Source organism: Agelaius tricolor, unplaced genomic scaffold, assembly GCF_023055355.1.
Source record: "Agelaius tricolor isolate 1412-34295 unplaced genomic scaffold, bAgeTri1.0.p SCAF_3, whole genome shotgun sequence".
In the NCBI taxonomy this organism is placed as follows: domain Eukaryota; kingdom Metazoa; phylum Chordata; class Aves; order Passeriformes; family Icteridae; genus Agelaius; species Agelaius tricolor.
The window spans coordinates 5822261-5842587 of record NW_027269263.1 but is presented as its reverse complement, the minus strand read 5'-3'; the positions used below and the strand labels follow the sequence as shown (position 1 = coordinate 5842587).

Sequence of the window (20327 nt, the reverse complement as noted above, 5' to 3'; positions counted from 1 at the left end):
TCACTGTGAATGAGTGTTCCCCAACTGCTGTAGTTCGAGGGAAAGGTGAAGGTGGGTAAGTGAGGAGGAAGAACACAAGGGCTCAAGGCTGCACAACCAAACTGGGACTATTGCCAAGGCACCAGTGATCTGCCTGGTCCCAGCTGGGTGGTGCCAAGGATGTGCCCAGTCCTCACACTCTTCCTCCCCTGCTGCACACCGGAGCAGGAGGAGCTGCCCTTCTGTCTGTCTTCCCAAAGCTTCAGCTCTTGTAGAGAAACTTCAAAAGAGCTCATCCTGCCCCTTGTACCCCCTGAGAATGGTTTTGTCTGAACTGAGGCATTTAGAGCAGATGAGAACAGCACATGCTGCTGCTGGTTTGAGCAGTGCTCCCATTCCACATGTAGTAGCCAGTAAGTAAACCTGACAGCACCAAATCCATGGATTTTTTGCTTTAATTTTGTTTGTGGATGTTACTTAATTCCATATCCTGACTTTTCATGGCCTTACGAAAGATTTACCACCATGAAAACTGTGGTGAGGGAAGGAATAAAAGAAATAAATCATGGCTCATCATAATGGCATATTCAGTGGATAAAAATTCAATGTCACTGACAAAGAGAATTTAATTTTTTTTTCCTCTGATGCTAATTCAAGACCAGCAAGTCTTGTTTTGTGGTCATATATCTGTGTCCAAATAGCAGCCCTCAGTGGTCATTTAGTCTGAAGTTCATTATGGGAAGGGTCAATGTGGCGTATCCACCTTAGTAATAAAAGTACATCTGAGACAACTTCGTATGGCTTTTCAGGTGCACCTCACAGCTGCATACAGATTTTGATCCTCATGGTTAACAGACACTGCAATTGAGTCTCAACATTTTAACACAATATACTAAATTCTCCAACATAATGGTTCAGTAGACTTTCACAATTTATTCTCATTGGTTGCTCAGATCCTGATGAGCTCCTGCCTGAACCATGACAGCAGTAAAGCCAGCTGACTTCATTTTGAGAAGGAAGAGTCTTCCTCTCCTGTAGACCCATTATTACATGCTTTCCTCTTTCAATTTTTGTATCACATCCATGAAAGCCTTATGCAGATAAAGCAAAAAATTTAGGATCTTTCAAAAATGTTTAATGAAAATTATCACAAAGCATATATTTTAAGGTAGAGTCCTGTAACAGTCCACCTTAAAGATTTTAAAGCCACAAGGCACACCTGGCATTTTAGAATGAGCTAACCAACAGAGAGCTGCTTCTGTGTAGGACATCTGTGGTAGGACTATGACAGGCTTTCATCAGATGTTGCAAATTAAGCAGGGTATGGTCTTGATAAATCTTGGACTTGGATCCTGAAGACTCCTTATTTCTTTCTTCCTGTTAATCCATTCCCCAAACAGAACAGACTGCTCAACTTTGGTCAGAGACAAAATATGCACGTCACTTAAGTTTAATTAAGGCTTGGAATTGATAAAGCTTGGAAAATGCCCGTACCTATATATATGTTGTGTGTGTGATTGGAGAAAGCTTATTTGTTCTTATTTACTATATGAAAAACATGGCAAAACTGTGAACTTTGCATATAGAAGTGTGAAATTTTCATTTTTCTATGGTACTGAACTGTTTCTGCATAGACACAGAAAATCTGTGAGTTATCTCTTCCAGCCACTTTGGTATCTCAAAGTTGCATTCCATGCCAGCAGAACTGCAATATCCCAGCCTGGTTATTCTGCAGGGTAACTTTGCTCTCCACACTGGTGTGTTGCTGCCCAGCAAACAGCTCTGTGACTCCTTGTCAGATATTAGTGTGGCTCTTTCTAGTACCAAAGGGAGCCAGAAATGGGATGGAAGGCAAATTATGGTGCTAGACATCAACACCAGCTGGGAGTGCTTAAGGGGCATCTTGGCATTGAGGAATGGATTTTGTTGTTACTGAAGGTAACAACACCATGTTGCTTGGTATTCTGCAAGGTGAGGCATGTGCATATTTGCAGAACTGGACTGGTAGGTCCTGCTAACACTCTTTATAGAGACAAAAGAAAAAAACCTGTGTGAGACAAAAGTGTTTCAGTTTGATTTCTAAATCTGATAAAGCTCTGCTTGTAAAAGGAATCAAATAATTTTATATCAACACAATTTTTCATTAAGCTTATTCAGATAAGTTCAATTGCACCATGTAAGTCACCACCTTCATCCCTGACAAGACCAAAGCAGGAATATTCCAGCCTTCCATGAATTGCCCAGGAGAATGCTTAATTGCTACCTTCCTGCAGCTTTCAAACACTGGCCTATAAGTTTTCTCTGGTTTAGCAAACCAAACACTTATTGAAACACAAATTCCTTTGGAATAATTATTTGCCACACTTCAGATATTTTAACACCCAATTTTATTTTTATAAATTTTTATATCCACAGGATGTGTTTTCCACCATATAACATGATGCCCCCAGAGTAAAGTGATTTGAGACAAGAAAGAAAATCCCCATTAGACAGTGGTTTGCCATAGAAATTTCATTGGACAGTAAATGTCCAATGAAAATGGAAATGTAAATTTGCTAATGTGGCCTTTACAATAGGACACATGAGGCCTGTGAGGCATTTCTGTTCTCCATGAGTCTTTTGTTGGTGTAAAAAAGTTGAATACAGGTAAACTACAGATGTAGCAGTCTTTAAGATACCCTGCTGTTATGTATCGAGTCTTGCCTCACTGAAGAATTATTAAAAATTATTGCAGTGGACCAGTCATACAGCAAATAAGATATGTGTCAAAATCAGATTTCTCTTGCTGAGTGAACAGCAGGAATTTGCAGGAGGCTGGTGCTGGTTGCTGGTGCTGATCTGTGAATGGCATCCCAGGCAATGTCTGCCCTCCTTCTGCTGAAGCCTAATGATTCACAGCAACCATCCCAGCTGGGAGGGTGTGATCCAAGGCTTTGCTGGTGTTCCCTGATTACTGTGGCACAGAGGGATGGGGGGCATGGCCCCACTCCTCTCTCAAGCACCCATTTACCCCAAGGCAGGCTCTGCCCTTGTGTGAGCTATCCCTCAACTCACCCATTCCTCCTGGCCATGCCAGCAAGCACAGTGCATGGGATATCAGGCACTTTTTTGGGGGAGCTCCTCAAAGAAATCTCTGCCTTTCATTTGGTGGGAGTGAACAGGTCTGTGTGCAGCCCCCTGATGAGGTCTCTAGTGTCAAGATGACCCCAAAGTGTTAGAAAGTCTCTTTTTCCCAGTCCCGAGACCAAAGAAGAAGACAGGATTCCTTGGCTCTTGTTCTCAAGGTTGTTTATTTTTTCTTATCTATAACATTCTTTCTCTGACCTGCTGAGATTTGTCCAGGATGTTGGTTCATGGCACACTGACCACCATGGGGTGGTATTATCTATTTATACTAAGAACTACATGTACTTTATTTACAGTAATTTTCCAATACCCATCATCTGTGTTAGACAGTCTGTCTCTACTCTAAACCAATCCAGAAGTGTCACCATCACAGCAGAAGATGGAGGACAAGAAGAAGAAGGAGAAGGACAGGACACACCCAGATTCCTCCATCTTGCCTCTTGAACCCCCATTCAAAACCCCCAAAATTCTACTTTTTCACCCTGTGATAAATTCACTACCATTCTATTCAAACCCTTGTGGCTTGTAACCCTTCACACAAAGTTGGTAATTGTTTCCATGGGTTAAAATTGAAGACGCAGGTGTCTTTGACTCCATGCCAAGGTCTCTGAGCCCCCTGCCAGGGTTTCGAGTCCTCCAGGGCGGTCAGAGGAATGTCCTGGGTTCCGACAGCCCCAGGTCTGGAGCCCCAACAGAGGGGAGAGCAGCACAGGGCTGAGCCACGCAGCCTTGCTGGATTTCCTCTTCAATCACACATGTGCCCAGCATCAGCTTCCCAAAGCCAGGGTAGAAAACAAAACTGAAAGCCTAAACAAATGCATATGGCATTCAGAGCCCGGGACACTCCTGCCAATTTCTGCAACTGATACGCACTCAAAATATTTACTTAGGAATTCTTAATTAAGTCAACCATTTGGTAGTGGTGTACGGTTTCAGATGTGTCGCAATGTCACCACAAAATACCTCGGTGGCTCCTGCTAACAAAGAACCCACTGTGTGGATTTTTTTTTTTTTTTTTGGTCAGAGATGGTGGGGTAAGTTTTCTGTACAGTGTGCCAAAAAGCTGCACAACTCCTCTGCTGTTAATGGGGTTCGTGTGGCTAAATGCCTTCATTCCTTGCTGACAGCAAACCCTGTGCCCAGCAGCAGTTTCAGGTGAATGTCAGAAAGCAGAGCTGGGGTGGGATTGCAGTGACCCTACAGTTGCCTATCCAAGGGCTTGCAGCAGGGCTGGCTCAGTGGGAAGTGTGTGCTGTGCTGTTGTGCAGTCAGGAATGCGAGTGAGGGATGGTGCTGGAGGAGAACAAGTTCTTGACACCAGTCCTGAGCTCCAATAAAATGTAATTTGCCCAGGGAGCACAGATTGGCAGAAGATTTTTAAAGCAACTGTTTAGTTTTTTTTAACCAAAAGGTTGAAATCAACTTGACTAAGTGTTTCATCTGTAGGCAATGTGTTGTTGGTTTAATCTCTTATTTTACATCTTTTGTCATGTATTTGTCAGACTGGTATATTAAGCTCCCAGGAGAAATCTCAGTACTCACCTGTGCCTGTGCAGGAGCTTGGGGATAACTCCAAAGATTGGTCAGTTACTACTCTTCATCTAGAAGTAGACAGTTCTGTTTCATAATTTTATCAAAATTCAGATTCTTTTAGCAAGAATCAAATTTAAATATTTTCTTCTTATGTGCTTGTACAGCTGTCCATTATAAGGATTTACTTTATATATTTTCCACTCCTGCAAAGACTCTGTAAACTGCAGTTCACATGATGAGCTTCTTATATGTAAAATTAATCAGAAGTTGCAAGGACACGATAACATATGAAATCAATGAAATGACTCATGCTCAAGTTAGGTGAATGCTTGCTTTTGCAAATATAAAATGGAGACTCCAGCAAGCCAACCAGGAGTGAGGAGAACATTTCTCTTCAAACAAGCAGTTCTTAAAACTCAAGTGGCCTTAGTGCTTAATTTCTGAAGCATTTCAAAGACCTTTACTTTTATGACTCGCTTAGAATATCTAATAATTTTCATTTAGCTTTGTGAAAAGGGGAACTGGAATTGCTTAGGTCCTAGAGAGGAGATACAACTGTAACAGGAAATACACTTGGAAGGAGAAATTTCTCTTTTTGTGACAGGATTCATCTGTCTTTGCATAAGTAAGCAAGCATTATTTCAGAAAATAAGCTGAAACTTGTCTCCCACCACTGTGTTTTTCTGCTTGCTGTGACACAGTCCTAGTTATTTTTTCAAATGATAAAAACCATGATGTTTCAGAATTCTTATGCAGAAACCAAGCCCTCCAAAATCTTGTTCATCAGGTGTAATTTGATGGAAGTTTGAACTGCAAGGTCCTATCCAAGCCCAGATCTGATGGGGTTTTTTTGTTTGTTTCTGTGTGGGTTTTTTGTTTGTTTGGTTTTGTTGGGTTGTTTGGGTTTTTCCTGTGTTTTTTTTTTTTGGAGGGGTTGTTGTTGTTGTTTAAATTTGGGCATAACTCTGTTTATAGATATTGCTCAATTTCAGTGCTGGTGTTTCCCTTGCATTAAAGGCATAGGCATGAAGAAATGTCAAAGCTCTCCATATGCCAGGGGCTAGTGCCGATTCCTTAGGAAATGTGCCATTATTCCACTCACTCTGTTTATCTGGATAAGCCATGTGGATGATGTTTAATGGAATAGCCTATGTGGATGACCCAGCAGAACAGTCTGAGCTGTGTGGAGACTGTTGTGGTGCAGGATGGTTGCAATTACTGTAAACTGCACCAGAAATCTTAACAAAATGCCAGACTCAGGAGTTTCTGGTGATAAGAATCAAGGCAATTTGCACCACAGAGAAAGATTAGATGAAAGAGGATGCCAAAGTGTGGCGTGGAGGATCTGCCTTTTGACAGCTATAAATTGGAGAAAAAAAATTTAGCCTTCAACCTGCCAAGGGGCAGGAGCACATCACAACCCTCCCAAATGTGTGATGGATGCACAAACTGAGGGATGCCACAAGAAATAGAGGAGAGGAAGCTTGAAATGCTGTTGGGTGCATTTCTTTAATAAAAATAAAGCTTTCCAAAACCTCAGTTTCATGATTCAGCATTTCTTTTGGCAGTGTAACAATTTAAAAGTAGGCTAAACAAGTCTGAGGGAATATGCTGGTAAATTCAGGCCAGAGAGGGGGGGAAGTTTCTGGAAGTAATAGAAAAACCAAGACCCCTTCCACCCCCAATAATTGCAGTTTTATTGGTATAATACATTTCACAAGCACACAATAATTATAATTATAATGACATGAAACCCTCACAATACCTTCTGAAGCAGGTATGATCGTGCTTATTTTCTGGATGAATAAACTAACCCACTGTGTTAAAATACTTTGACCAAGGTCTGCTCCAAAAAACAATGGGAGCCCAAAGAATATATTCTTTAACCTAATTATGAGACAGCAGGGACATGTATGAAGGAAGCAACTTAACTGAAAATTATATGTTTAGAGGCTGTGGCCAATTCTTGCTTTCCTTTGTTTTGAAAGTCGTAAGGTTTTTGCTGCTCAAGTTGAGAATAGTTAGTGGAAACTGTGGAAGCCCAGCAGCTAAAAAAAAAAAATATGTCAGGAAGTTATCACACAGTTTTATAATTTTTTTAATTTTTAAAAAAGTATTTCTATAACACACAAACAATTTTTTAGGTGTAAGTTTTGCTAGCAAGTTGGTGGCATAGCCTCAGTAACTTGATGGCCATCCGGCAGCTACAAGACCAGAACTGTGTGTCTTGTGCATATGCCAAGCATCAGATGGAATTTTGAATGCCTTGTGCATGTCTCTTTCTTAGGAGCCAGCCCCAGATTTGCTCAGGGCTAGATTTTCCTGGAAGGGTCAGTGTCTGAAGCAGCAGTGGAAATGGGTTACCAGGTGGGAAGGTCTTGCAGGAAGCCTGGGCATCTGGTCTGTCCCAGGGAACTGGGCAAAGCCTGGTGGAGGGGATGGGACAAGAATGGGACACAGCATTTTAGTGTCATCAAAGAGTCTGTGTTTCTGAATTTGACACATTATCTATTAAGGAAAAATGCTTCCCTTTGTATTTTAATGAATATTTTCAGAATGTCCATCCTACTTCGTGTGGAAAGTGGATGAAGTCAGAGAGAGAAGGGATCCATAACCTTTCAAAGAAAGTAAAACTTATATTTTTCAATATGGAAAGTGTGTTATTTAAAAAGAAAGAAAAAAAAGTGCTGATCCTTTCCTCTGTGATTTTCATTAGCTTTTGAAGCCATAACATAAAAGTCATAAGCCACTGTAAAAAGAATCTTGTCCCTGTATCAAACATAATACTTTTTAAAGATTATCACATCTCTTGGAAAGTCCTAAAGACATCACTATTTAAATTTATTATTTTTCTTTTTAATTTGAAAGAGGAGAAATACTTTTTGCCAGAAATAAAACGTTAGCTCAAAACCTGCATGAATCTCAGGGACTCTTGTTCCATTTGACGCTCCAGCTTTGTTTCTCAGCATCCAGAGGAGCACAAATTAAAGCTGCAGGTCTGAGCACTCCTGCTCCAGCACTGGGAGTGGTCAGACTGGAACTACCTTTTGTTCTTACTTCTGTTTAATAGGCAGAACAACAGGGCAGGCACATGCTGGGTGATCCCTTACTTCTGTATCCATAACCCCCCTCCGCCACCATAAACAAAAACCCACCAGTGGTGAATTTCTCATGGGTTGTTAACTTTGGAAAAAGTGCAAAAATACCTACTAAAGGCAGAGTGGATCATCATGGAATTTCCATTCCACAGGAATAGCAGTATTTCACCCTCCTTGCTCTGGCTTTAATGTATTCTATTGAAATGGCAAAATGAAACACTCTGATTTCATTGAAATGCAGCATATATGTAATCTTGCAGTTACCTTGTGATGAAGTTGACAAATTCCTCTATAATTCTTCAATTTTGTTTAGTCAGCATTTCCCCAAGGGAGCATTTCCAGTGGGAAATTTTTAACACCAAGATGAAAGGCCTAGGCTGGTGTTCAAGGTGGGAAGTAGGATCATGGGCAGTCTGTTTGTCCAGAGCCAGCTGAAGCATCTCCACAGGCATGGAGGGTACTCAGTAGATGTGACCAGAAGCATCACTAAACATGTACCCATCTTGTCCTATTTTTTCAAAATATTACCATTTAAAATGTAGGCTGTAAAGATGTTGAAAAATGAGCCTGTGAAGATGTTGAAAAGTGAGCTGAAAAATGAAAAATAAATGTGCTCAAGTGAAAACATATGGCAGGTGCAAGTTATATGCAAACTTCCTAATGAATTCTGAAAATATACTTGAATAATGAGAACTGCAAATGTTTCTAGCCTGGATGGCACATATTAAGGATAACTCCTATGTGCTCCATGATGTTTGCCAGATCTAAAAACACAGTTATGCTGGTGAACTTCATTAATCATTCAATACCCTGAGCATAAAAATGGGCAAGAGTGTTGGTAGCGTCAAGTCATTTTCTAAATCGTGCTTAACAGTTTCAAATGAGAGGTGAATGAACTGGCTGCAGTAACTAAAACACTAATTCTGAACCTGCATTCAGAGATTTGTGGATGATTGCTTATCACTATATTTAAATTTTAAATAAGTCTTTCTTTCCACATCTCACAAGCTGACGTCTCTGTGTAGGACTGAAAACAAAAGTGCCAAAATTAAATTTCTTTGTTTCTTCTGGCACAAACCAGACCAGGAATTACTGCAAGATTTCCAGGCTGCTATACCAGACCAGAGACACTGTGCCAAGTTGGCATAATTACAGGAACTCAACCTCTGACCCTTCCCCTTTTGCACAGCACCCCGCCAGCCACAGAGGAGCACCTGCTCACCTCAATTCGGTTATAACGTGTCTTTCTGCTTTTTCCTTCAGAGCTTTGTCATCCGTGGTGGCTTTAGGAGCTAATATAATCTGCAACAAAATCCCAGGCCTGGCCCCTCGGCAGCGCGCGATCTGCCAGAGCCGCCCTGATGCCATCATCGTGATCGGGGAAGGGGCACAGATGGGAATCAATGAGTGCCAGTACCAGTTCCGGTACGGGAGGTGGAACTGCTCTGCTCTGGGAGAGAAAACAGTCTTTGGACAAGAGCTTCGAGTAGGTAAGGGTGTCTCTGTCCCTGCAGTGCTGTAGGGATTTGTTTGGGATGGCTTTCTCTTACCTTTCCCGCAAAGGTTTATAACCCTCGGAGTTCAACAGCAATGCTTCCAGAATAATTGTGTGTTTCCACTCAGTGAAAAGTCACTGGCAAGAGACATGGAGTCTCCAGTGATCTGTAGATGAAGTCACTCATATCTGTGCAAGTTCAGGCCCAGCAATGGCCTCGGTGCCTGCACAGCCATCCAAGGTCACAGCCCATGAAGAGTATTTCCAACTGCTGTCCTGTTACACGTTGTCATGATAACTGTGGTGAATATCATGGCCGATCAAAAATTAACTAAAAGCAGCTCAGAAAAATCCTTCTGGATGGATAGTTCCAAACAGAAGACTGGGAAAGGGAGGGGGACAATTTCTGAAGGAGAGATACTCATAAGCAACAGTGATTCTTGCTCTCTTTGTACTGGAAACAGGTAACATTGTCAGTCCCCTCTTGATCTCATGCTTCAGCTGCAGGCCTGAAAAGACATGGGAACTGGGCATAAAAGATATGTAAATCATGGAGGAGCATTTAGCATCTTATCATACATGCTGAGGGGGTGTCAGCCAGTAAATTATTCTTTGTTCAGACTTCCCAGAAGCTTAAGCAATGGAAGAGTCCCAAATAATTGATGAAGTACTGTGCATACAACACTGGCCTTCCAATAAGTGGCAATGATACATTTTAGTGTTGCTATCATACTGCAAAGAAAATACTGCAAGTGATTTGAGGCAGGAAACATAGTCAAAGAAAATAATACATGGCCTTGGCCTGACAAGCTGCTAGCTGGCAGAAGTTAAATCAATGCCTTTTCATTTACCCTATGTCTGGTATTATTTCACAGGGGAGATTATGTAAATTTTTTCCAGGAGTGAGGTCACTATTTTCCTCATCATCCAGCAGGGTATCCATAACTTATTCCTGACCTTTTCTCTCTCCCCCAAGGGCTGCCCACTCTCCTGTCTGTTGCTCTGGGTTGGGATAACATGTTGTACTGTGTGGCTCTCTCAAGGGCACTCAAAGTGATACCATCCAGCTTCTCAGTGGGGTTGTACCCTATTCTTCTTGTATCCCATTTTTCTTTGGGTGATACCTCTTACATTCAATGGTTTGGGTGAGTCTTGTGTATATCCAATACAGCTGAGTGTGGTCAGACATAAGGTCTCATTAAAACTGTATGAAAAAAGGCATAACATTTAATTTCATCTGTGCAAAAAGGTGTTGACTCATATGGTGCTTTGGTTGTTAGTGGTGGTCAAGATGTCAGGGTTTTTTTCTGACACCCTTGTGAAACGAATGCCCAAAACTGAAGTATGTTGGGGTCAACAAGGGAACTGAATATTTTTTGAAAGAACATCAAATCTGAGAGTCTGGCTGAGGTCTGGGTGCATTAAGGACACAGTGGTTCAGCTGTAAAGTGTTGTAAGGGAATAAATCCTTTGGCATTGGGCAATTGACTTATGTTTGCAGAGGGTCTGTCATATTCTGTGAGCTTTACATTACATTCTCAAGGCATCATATTCAGGGATTAACCTAACTTTTGACTTCTACCTTCAAATTTAAATGAGCCAGAAAAATATTTAGTGACTTGTCTTGACTATTAGAAGCATGGTCTGGTCCTCCTTGGCTGGTATTATGTTTGTTTAATTTTGGTTGGTAACCAGAATTATGTTGCTGTCAGAAAATATACATCTGCCAAGCATTCTGTGCTTCTTCATGCTCTGTTTTCATCTGCCAAAGCTTGCAGGCATGCCCTGACCTTAGATAAGTGAGTTGGCTTACCTTCTGTGAGATCCCTTATGGCTTGAGAAAGGCCACACTGGAGGGTTGTACCAGAGTGGGTGTCATCTCAAAGCTTTCCAGTGAAAAGGCTTCCACCACTTCTGCTCTCCTCTTCAAGCTGAGGATCTTGTGCTGCCTCAACATCTTCACCACTGTGCTCGTGGGTAGCAATCCTCTTCACCAGAGACTCCTTTCATCCTCCAAAACTTTGCAAGTGAGGGCAGTTCAAATGCCTAAAGAGGACAAGTCGTAGTTTTGCTTTCAGTCTCAATGTTTCTGTGCAAAGTAGAAGAGCTACAAGGAACAGAAATTATTTGTCATTAGGATGGACCAGCTATCAGGCTGGTCAGACTATACAAAGTTGGAAAAAAACAGGGCTTTCTTGAGCCACTGTTCAAGCCATATTTGCCAAAATGTTTGCCAGATTCTTGACCTGTTCACTGAACCTGGGTGGTTCCTTGCAAGTCTGAAATGACTGAAGTGGAATTTGGTGGGTTCTTTTATGGGTTAACCCAAACACAGATGAAACTTGGCTGTTGCAGCTGAGTTCTGCTCTGACATTTGTTGGGTGTGAAACCACACAGACTCTAGCAGTTGCAGAAGGTTTACATGACCCCTTCCAGCCGAGCCAGATGAGTTCCATGCAGGTCTGTAAAGGATCCCATAATCCACAAGTCTTTATTTCTTTTATTACTGGGGTAGCACCCAGAGATGATGAGGTCAGTACCTAGGAAAAGGATAGAGTTTAGGAAGTAGTGCTATTACACTAGCAAGGGGGGAAAAAGGTAAAAAATGGACAAAGAATTAAAAAACCCAACTACTTAAAAGTACAAATATTCACATGTGTAACAAAACAGACCCATGTCTGACACAGAAACACTAAACCAGCCATTTGGCTCTTCCTGAACACACTGGAGAAAGGACTGAAACTAAAAAAAGACAAGCATGTTTTTCACTTCACCCCAAAGGAAAGCTTTGTCCCAGAACCCCTCGGGGAGCTGAACACTGAAGATGAGTTATTCAGGTCTCAGGTAGGGAGGGACAGTAAGCAGTGATAACATATTAAACTCTTGCTGCATGGGAAGGAGAGGAGCTACTCTTTAGCCACTGACCAAGACTCTACCACCACACTGACAAGTACAGATTTATGGTTATTCTAACTTGCATTTTGATGCAACATTCCTCCTTCAAAACTCAAAGCAAACACTCACCCAACGTGAAGTTTCTCCAGCAGATGTACATCTCTTTCTACCATCACCTCTTGGGTGCCTTTGTGTTCTAACTGTGCATGTCTTCCACCCACCACCAAGCCAGAAGACATGACACAGGGACACATGTCCCCCCTGGTGATTTCTAGGGATCCTGCTGTGCCAGGAGAAGTCCTCAGTTCATTAGATAAACTCTAAGATGGATCAGTGAGGAGTTATTTATTCACAGAGGTACTTCAGTGAATGAGGGCTGCATCACCAATACAGTACATGGAATCTATATTTAAAAACAATTGAAATAGTCCAGAGGATGGAATAACAGTTGTAGAAATCATGGGGCATTCATGTTGGTGTGAAAGATTTATAACAGCCAGACATAAAAGTGACAGAGAAATCTAAATTACTAGCATGAACAAAGGCTGTAGCATGGGATGAATTTGCCAAGCATTGTGTATGCATAGCTTATTTTGATATATTTATAGCTGGGAACTCTTCCATAGTCATGCCACCCCCAAAGAAAGTCAGTCCTGCTCTTACTTTACTCATGCTGTCCTTGTACATTTTTGTATTTGTCACCTTCCTGCGTTCATCCCTAGTTTTCAGGCCAGCTTCTCACATACTCTTCTGTACTCTCCACTCATTCTTCTTGCTTTAAGCCTCTTTAAAGATTGCCTCTTAAACAATTGAATTCAAAAATTAAAAATTAAATATTTTTATTCTAATTAAAAATAATCATACATCAAATGTTATTAGTGATAATCACTGTTGAAAGATAATTGCCCTTCTAACATTTTGAAAGCAAGGACCCTGATCTGGAAGAGTAAAGCCTCTGGTCCTGTCAGGTTATTGATACAAAAGAGCTCCAGCACTAGGTCTCTATTCCCCCAAATGATGGGCAGAGCAATTTGTCACCTCCATGCCTCTGAAAGCTGCAGATCATTAATAGCATTGAAAGCAAAGAACTCCCCCCAGAAAAGTCAGCAGTGCAGGCTCTGCAGTAGGAAGTCTGAATCAATAACAGAAATGAAACCTACTGTTGTTCTTTGACAGTGGATTATTCTGGCTAATCATTTATGCATTGACCCTTTCCACTGGAATCCTTTAAACTGAAGTGCTTGTGAACAGGCAGCTCTTACCAGTGCTAAATCCAGGGCAAAACTGAGCTGTTCTGGTGTTTTGGAACATATATCTGTCAAGATATCCAAAGTGATCTGTACCTGTCTCCTTTGTCAAACTCATGATGTGGAAAATGAGCAATGATTTAGCAATATTTGGCTGTGTCACTGGTGCAGTGATTTGGAAAATCATTAAATTGGACACCTGACAGGGAAATATTAACAAGTAGGCCAAACTAAGGGAGTTCTGAAGTTGGTTTTTTTTTGTTTGGGGATTTGTTTGTTTGTTTGTTTTTTGGTTTGTTTTTTTTTTTTTTTTTTTTTAATGTAATGTCTTACCCTTAGTTTTGATCTGTAGTTTTCTGGTGCGTTGAAAGGATGCCTCTGAAGGGAAGTTACAGCTCTGCTTGCCAGGGGAGGTTGAGGAGAAGAACACCTTAAGAAGTTTCCTGTCTCTTCCCATTCATTTAACTTTTGATCCACTCTCCAGGCAAAAAGGGGGAAGGATAGGAGAAACAAAAACCCCACAGTTTAAGCAACAAACAAAATCTGTGCATGGATTTTATTAACTCCCAGGTGAAGGAGACTTTTGGCAAACACAATCAGAACATGAAGTTAATTTCACAGCTCTCTACAAGCATGCACTTGTACATGTGCACACATAAACAGGGAAGAGGATGGATAATTCCAAACAGAAGACTGGGAAAGGGAGGGGGAAAACTTCTGAAGGAGAGATACTCATAAGCAACAGAGATTCTTGCTCTCTTTGTACTGGAAACAGGTAACATTGTCAGTCCCCTCTTGATCTCATGTTTCAGCTGCAGGCCTGAGAAGACATGGGAACCGGGCATGGAAGATATCTAAGTGATGGAGTCATGGAGGAGCAGTTGGCATCTTATCATACATGCTGAGGGGGTGTCAGCCAGTAAATTATTCTTTGTTCAGGCCATATATGGGCTAAATTAAATTTGGATTCCACATATGAATCCAGTCATTTTTATTCTGGGCTACGATGATGGTTTAACCGGGATGCCAAATGTTCATAAAAACTTCCTACCAAAAATGGGAGGAGTAGAGAGGCTCATTATTCTCCAAAAATGGATATTTGGGTCCAAGCAGATGGATTAATCTAGCACAGTAGTGTCTAGTGTGGTATGAGTTGGCCAACTTGGGAAGCTTGGCTTTCAGTGTGAGCAGAAAACTTGGGACACATGAAGATAGGCGGCATTCTTAGGAATGCTTTACAACCATAGCTGTGCTTTAATGCTATCAGCAAGTCAATAAAGGGAACCATAAATGAATCCAGACAGTTTGCTAAAGTAAGTACATTGCTAGCTCACTTTTTGCCTTTATTTTCTCCTGCCAATTCTTTCTCTGCTACTTTATGTTCTCATTTTCAATTTTTTAAAATAGATTTATGTTGTTTGTTATATGTTTGTTATGGCTTAGTAATATTCATATATCAGGTTGACTGTATGTTTATTATTCTAACATCTGCGTATTTATTATGGGAAAATCTATCTTTACGAACTTGCACTATATCCAATAAAAACAATATGGGGGAAAAAGAGGAATTGTACAGCTGGAAACAATTTGGAGGGGGAAAATGAGTTGGAATTAGATTATTTTAAATATGATACAGAGCAGGGTACACACTTCACCGACGGAAAGGCAGTAATTATCTTTGTCATAGCAGTAGGTGCTATGATTGGTTTAGGCATTTGTCAGCTATGGGAACCTCAATTGCACAGTGGCTTTTGGACCTAAAGTGGAAAAATTTGGGGTTTTTTGTTGTTGTCTTATAGCACAGGCCCAGACAACAATGTTCTTTGAGCATTCAAGCAACAGAGCAGAAATAAATCTGTTTTCAGTAATTTGAACTGGATTTCTCTGTTGGTGCTAGGATGTAGTAAAACCCTTCCAGTGTGAGGGGTGGCTTCTCAGGGCATGGCATCAGCTTTCAGCTCCTAGTGCAGCAGGCTGTCTGGGATTCCAGGAGAGAGGTGCACAGGATGCATTCAATGGGCTGCAGTCTGTGCTGAGGATGTGTGCAGCTCCAGAAGGTGATGTAGGACCAAAACAAATTCTGTCTTTATTGCTCATGTAGCCAGCTTGGGGTGACTGCTGGTGTCCATTTCCCAAGATGCCACGTGGAGTCATTGCATTTGCCTGTTTGATTTAGTTAATCTATGAATACCATGGCAAATTTAATGATCTGTGGCTTAAGCAAGCATAACTCTTAATAGAAGCACAGTGGTGCATAATAAGTTGTATTTTTCTTGGTTATTTGGAGAGGGAGAGTATTCTCATTATTAGCCTGAATGAAAAAAAAAGGGTAAGTGGCTGGCAGGTAGAGACAGGCAGTAAAGAGATAAAACCCTCAAAATCTGTGGAATTCCTCTGCATGTTCATTTTGCAAGAAAGACTTACCACCCTGCAAACAGTCTCTGCAAAGCCTCCCCTCAAAATGTCCCAAACAGCACTTTTATTTTCACAAGTGCCATGTTGTTGCTGGAAGGAGAAACCAAAATATCTTTAAGGAGGTGCAATCTATTCGTTCTCACTTATTAGCTCTATATTACTGCTATTATATAGTATTATATATTCCTTTTATTGGAAGGATTCTGGTGTGTCAGGGACTGTCCCACAAGTTGCCTTACAGAGGTAGGAAGGTAGAAAGGCCATGCTGGAGCTGAGCTGCTCCACACAAAGCCCTGTGTGCTGGGCTGAGTTACTCTACAGGCAGTGAGAAAAGTCCTCGAAGGCAGCCTGTCTTAGCAGAACAGTTTCCTCAGTGCACTTCATCTCAGCTGAAAGCTGAGCACTGGGGAAAAGGGGTGATAATGCAGCAATAACAGGGCAAAGTATGTGAGAGGGCATTTCAGTTTGCATTATCATCTTTGGGGGAAACCGAGGAGTTGGTTAAACCGTTCATACTTTCTTACTGTTGAATGTTGGATAAGCTTTTCACTATCACAAGTAACAAGGTAAGGCAGTAACCCAAACCAGAATAAGAAAATAAACCCTCCCAGCTGGTGGTAGCTGAGGTTGTGAAGAAGCAGTATAAAGGTTATGAAACCCTTAAGGTGCTAAGAATTTGTACTTTTTAAACTGAGGAGACAGGTTATTGTGGGAGTGGTAGGTTCAGACTCTTAATGTCTGTCACTTGGATGTTTTTAGAAAAAGGAAAAATATCTTTTTATTCTAAGAAAGTACTGTTGTTTTAAAGAAATATCCTATTTTGACAGGATGGAGGATTCCCAGCTTGGTGAATCAATTTGAACATTTGTGGGTGATAATTTCTCTGTGTTTTAAAAATTTCTTAGATGTCAAAACCTCAAAATGATTCAGGGAGGCCTTAGTAATGTTTTCAAAATACATTGTAAATCATAGGATAAAAGACAAACATAAATGGACAGTACCATTTGTAAATTGAGTTGGCTGAAATAAATTTTGTTTCACTTCACTAGAAAAACTGTCAGTTTGCCACACTAATTTTATAATCTATATTTCTTTGTCTCCCTATTAAAAAAATAAAAGCATATATAGTCTACAGCATATAATAATTTCCAGCCATGAACAGACAGATGTTTATATATCTCAATTTATCTTCTCCACTTCCTTGTCTTTTTGTAAGGTTTTACTGTGTAGTTCAAGTATGGCTCAATTGTATTTTCTTCTTCCCTCAAGGATCCTGTGTGTGAAGAATAGTATAAATCCTCCTAAATTAAAATGTTGTTGTTGCCATTTAAATATTTACCTATTTGGCAGCAGACTTTCTTTAAAGGCAGATATCCTCATTCCAAACACAGCACTAATATGGTAATACAATTACTTGGTGAACTGTGTGTGGCTTGCAGCTGGATGGGGAATGGTGGTTACTGATCTGAATGAAATCTGGAATTTCCATTCTAAGGAAAGGGCTTTTGTTTCATTCTGTTTCATATAAAACTGAAGATTTTCTTGGAACAGGTGCTTTTCTGTAGACATTTTCAAATTTAAATACACTCACATACCTGAGTGTGAGCAATTTCATTTTTGTTTTCAGAGCACTTAATTTTAAATTTGTTCCATGCATTGACGTAAATTAATGCCAAGAACTGTAACTTGGGAGACTCAAGTCTCTGGATCTCCTGAACTCTGCTCTCACATGCTTCCATGAGTATTCTGGGATGTAAGGGCCCATTACACTGCACAGCTTGGTAGGAAACATCATACAGAACAACACATTTTCTTCCTGTGACCCTAAACCTCAGATCTCCTGAAAAACCAATGGACTGACATGGGAGTGGGGTTTAACACATCATTTCCATGGTTCAGAACTAAATGGACCTTTTTATTGTATGGAATTGCTCCATTTAAGTGTCAGTATGGAAAATAAACATTTTTTGGGGGAGAGGGGTGGGTACTCATAAGTTTTGGCATTTGATCATCCTGCTTGGGTGTAGTGGAAAGGGGGCAGGAACACATGATGGGGCCTTGGGTCTGTGATGATCATTTCCTGCTCAGCACAAAAATCCTCCTTTTCTCTTTTAGCTTTGTCTGTATCTATTCAGGGTAACATTTTCCATATTGCTTTTCTGGTTTCCCTTGGGATGAGTCAGTCAGAGGTCCTGTGGAAAAGATTGTGTACAAATTCTGGGCTATGGTTTAGTTGAATTCTGTACCAAAGTTTGGACACAGGGCTGACTTCGCATAACAGCTTTAAGCTTGGCATTTCCTTACTTCCAAGTGCCTCCAAGGAGCATTAATGTTCATTTAGTGCCATTTTTTAATATTTTTATTGCTGAGTATAAATGTTCCATAGCATGCTGACTCATTAGTTACTTCAGCATCCCAGTCCTATTGGTCAATGACTTAGAATGCAATGCATGCTTAAGCCAGGAAGGCAAATGACATTAAAAGTCAAATAAAGTGGGGCTGGGCTCCATCCAAAAGGACAGAGGCCAAGTCCTTGTCCTATTGCTGTCAGTAGAAATTTTGCCACTGGTTTCACCAGAACTAAAAAGTCTCCTGGCTTTTGGCTATGAGCAGAATTTGAAAGTGAAGCTGAATTTCATAGAAGGATTCAGCTAAACCCCAATTAGTTAAATGACAATCAACCATACAACATTTGACTTTTTAAGTACAGAGCAACTTTGCAAACAGGCAGGTGCTGCCAAGCCTTGCCACTGCAGGGGAAGTTCTTTATGGAGGGTGACAGGGAGTGTAGGACAGTACCTGCTGGTGTGTGATGCCTTAATAACTTAGGGTTCCAATGACTCTGGAGATTCCTTGAGCTTTTACTACTGTGGTTAAGTGTGTTGTCAAAACCTCTTCCCTAGAATTACAGATGATAGGTTTGGTCATCTAGCCCAACCTCTACACCAAGCAGGACAGGCTAAACATAACATTAGGCTTCAGAGTTACATGTGTAGCAGCATCCCTCCCTTTCCTCCTCTGTTCTTAGGGATAGGTTCTGTTTGGTAAACGATCTGTTTCTAAATTGAAAACTTGAAATGCAGAGAGAGGCATGTACAAACATTACAAAAAACACTGAGTTTGTTATCTGCACATTTTGGTTTGCAAACAAATATTTTAGCATTCAGGATTAGACCGCTGATCCATGCAGTTTGCCATCGTGCCTCCAGTCACGAGCAATTTCTCTTCCTAACAAAGTGGCTGGTGTATTGCAAAATATTACATCTGACAAATACCTCATTTTCTAATTGACAAAATTTCCTTCGTGCGTATCATGCCTGACCTTTTAGCATTGGATTAAATTGTGCATGACTGTAGTTTATTTCTTACTGATGTTCATACTGTGAAGAATAATATTATTGTTACTGATAGAAGAGGAAAATTGAAAAAAGAAATCAAGCAAGCAAGCAAGAGAACTCTATAATCTGTTATTTGGAGACTTGAAAAAGTGAATCAAGCATTCTAAGGTAGTCATTCTCAATATTCAAACTGGGAACTGACTCCAGCAGTGCTTTTTTTACCCAATACATGCTTAACTTTAAACCTTCCATTGTAAGTGCTATTAAAGAGGCTTTGAAAGCCTCTTTTTAAAGGCAGAACAAGTGGTTTGCAGAATACAAAAGTCATAGTAAAAGCCAGCATGCAAGAACAAGCCGAGGATGGGTCCTTCTGCCCATCCCAGATCCACTTGGAGTGGGTCTAGGGGACTGCTTTTAGCCACAAGTGTAGTTTGCTGCTATCTACAATGCTCTCTCCACTGCAGAGGTTCAAGAAGTTCACATCCCTATTCTGGGATTGTGTGAGAAGGGTGACTCCTAAGACTTAGCTGCTGTTAGCTAAATGGGCTTGAATTACTGAGGTGTCTTTTTGGTTTGCTCTCACCCCAGAAGCTCCCTGGTGCACTGGGAGAAGGCTCTGCTCTCTCTAGATGGGAGCTCAATAGACATGCATGGAACTGCTGTAGGCTTTACAGCTTTATTCACAGTTCACTCATTTCTTCACCAAAATGTGGAACCTGATATTCTGTCTGATTCAGCCTCCAGCCACCTTGTTCAGAAGAGATCTCCATTTTAAGTCCCATCAGATATCGTCAGTGCAACCTCGCAGTTCCTGAGGGGAATGGCACAAGAGGTTCAAGTGGTTTCTCTCTGCTGCTGAATTAAAGGGTTTCAGACAACAAAGGCAGAAAAATGAGGAGCCCCTTCCTCACTTCTTTTCTTTGGCCCAGTTTCACATCACACAGCTCCAGGCATTTGCTTGAGATGTCTGAGATAGGAAACTAGTCAGGCTGTTTTCCTTGTATGGTCAAAGAACAGGGAGAAACACTTCCAGAGGGTGATTTGCATCTTAATTTGACTGCACAATGGTCCCTGTTGCCTATCCTGGGAGTTTAGACTCTCTTAATACCTAAATTCTAGTTGTGTTTGAAATTTTTCCATCTCTATGTATATTGTTCCTCAGGGGAGCATTTGGTCCTCTCATAAAGCCCTACCTGCTTCC

At 41.0% G+C, this 20327-nt stretch overlaps 1 protein-coding gene and 1 long non-coding RNA gene across 4 annotated transcripts in view; one reads left to right on the top strand and one right to left on the bottom strand.

The window, feature by feature from the left end:
- Positions 1-20327, top strand: part of WNT7B (Wnt family member 7B) — a 95452-nt gene that overhangs the window by 42899 nt on the left and 32226 nt on the right. For both annotated transcript variants that reach the window (XM_071422298.1, XM_071422297.1), the window contains exon 2: positions 9000-9226. In XM_071422298.1, coding sequence (XP_071278399.1) covers positions 9000-9226 — 227 coding nt within the window. The remainder of the gene's footprint in view (positions 1-8999; positions 9227-20327) is intronic.
- LOC139587753 (uncharacterized) lies at positions 3251-18520 on the bottom strand. 2 transcript variants are annotated; one of them, XR_011678474.1, is made up of 4 exons: positions 13707-18520; positions 11045-11771; positions 8959-9740; positions 3251-8326 (listed from the first exon to the last, which is right to left on the bottom strand). It is a non-coding gene; the product is annotated as an uncharacterized lncRNA (long non-coding RNA). The 2 variants fall into 2 exon arrangements; XR_011678473.1 differs by having other exon boundaries at positions 3251-9740; positions 13707-18518.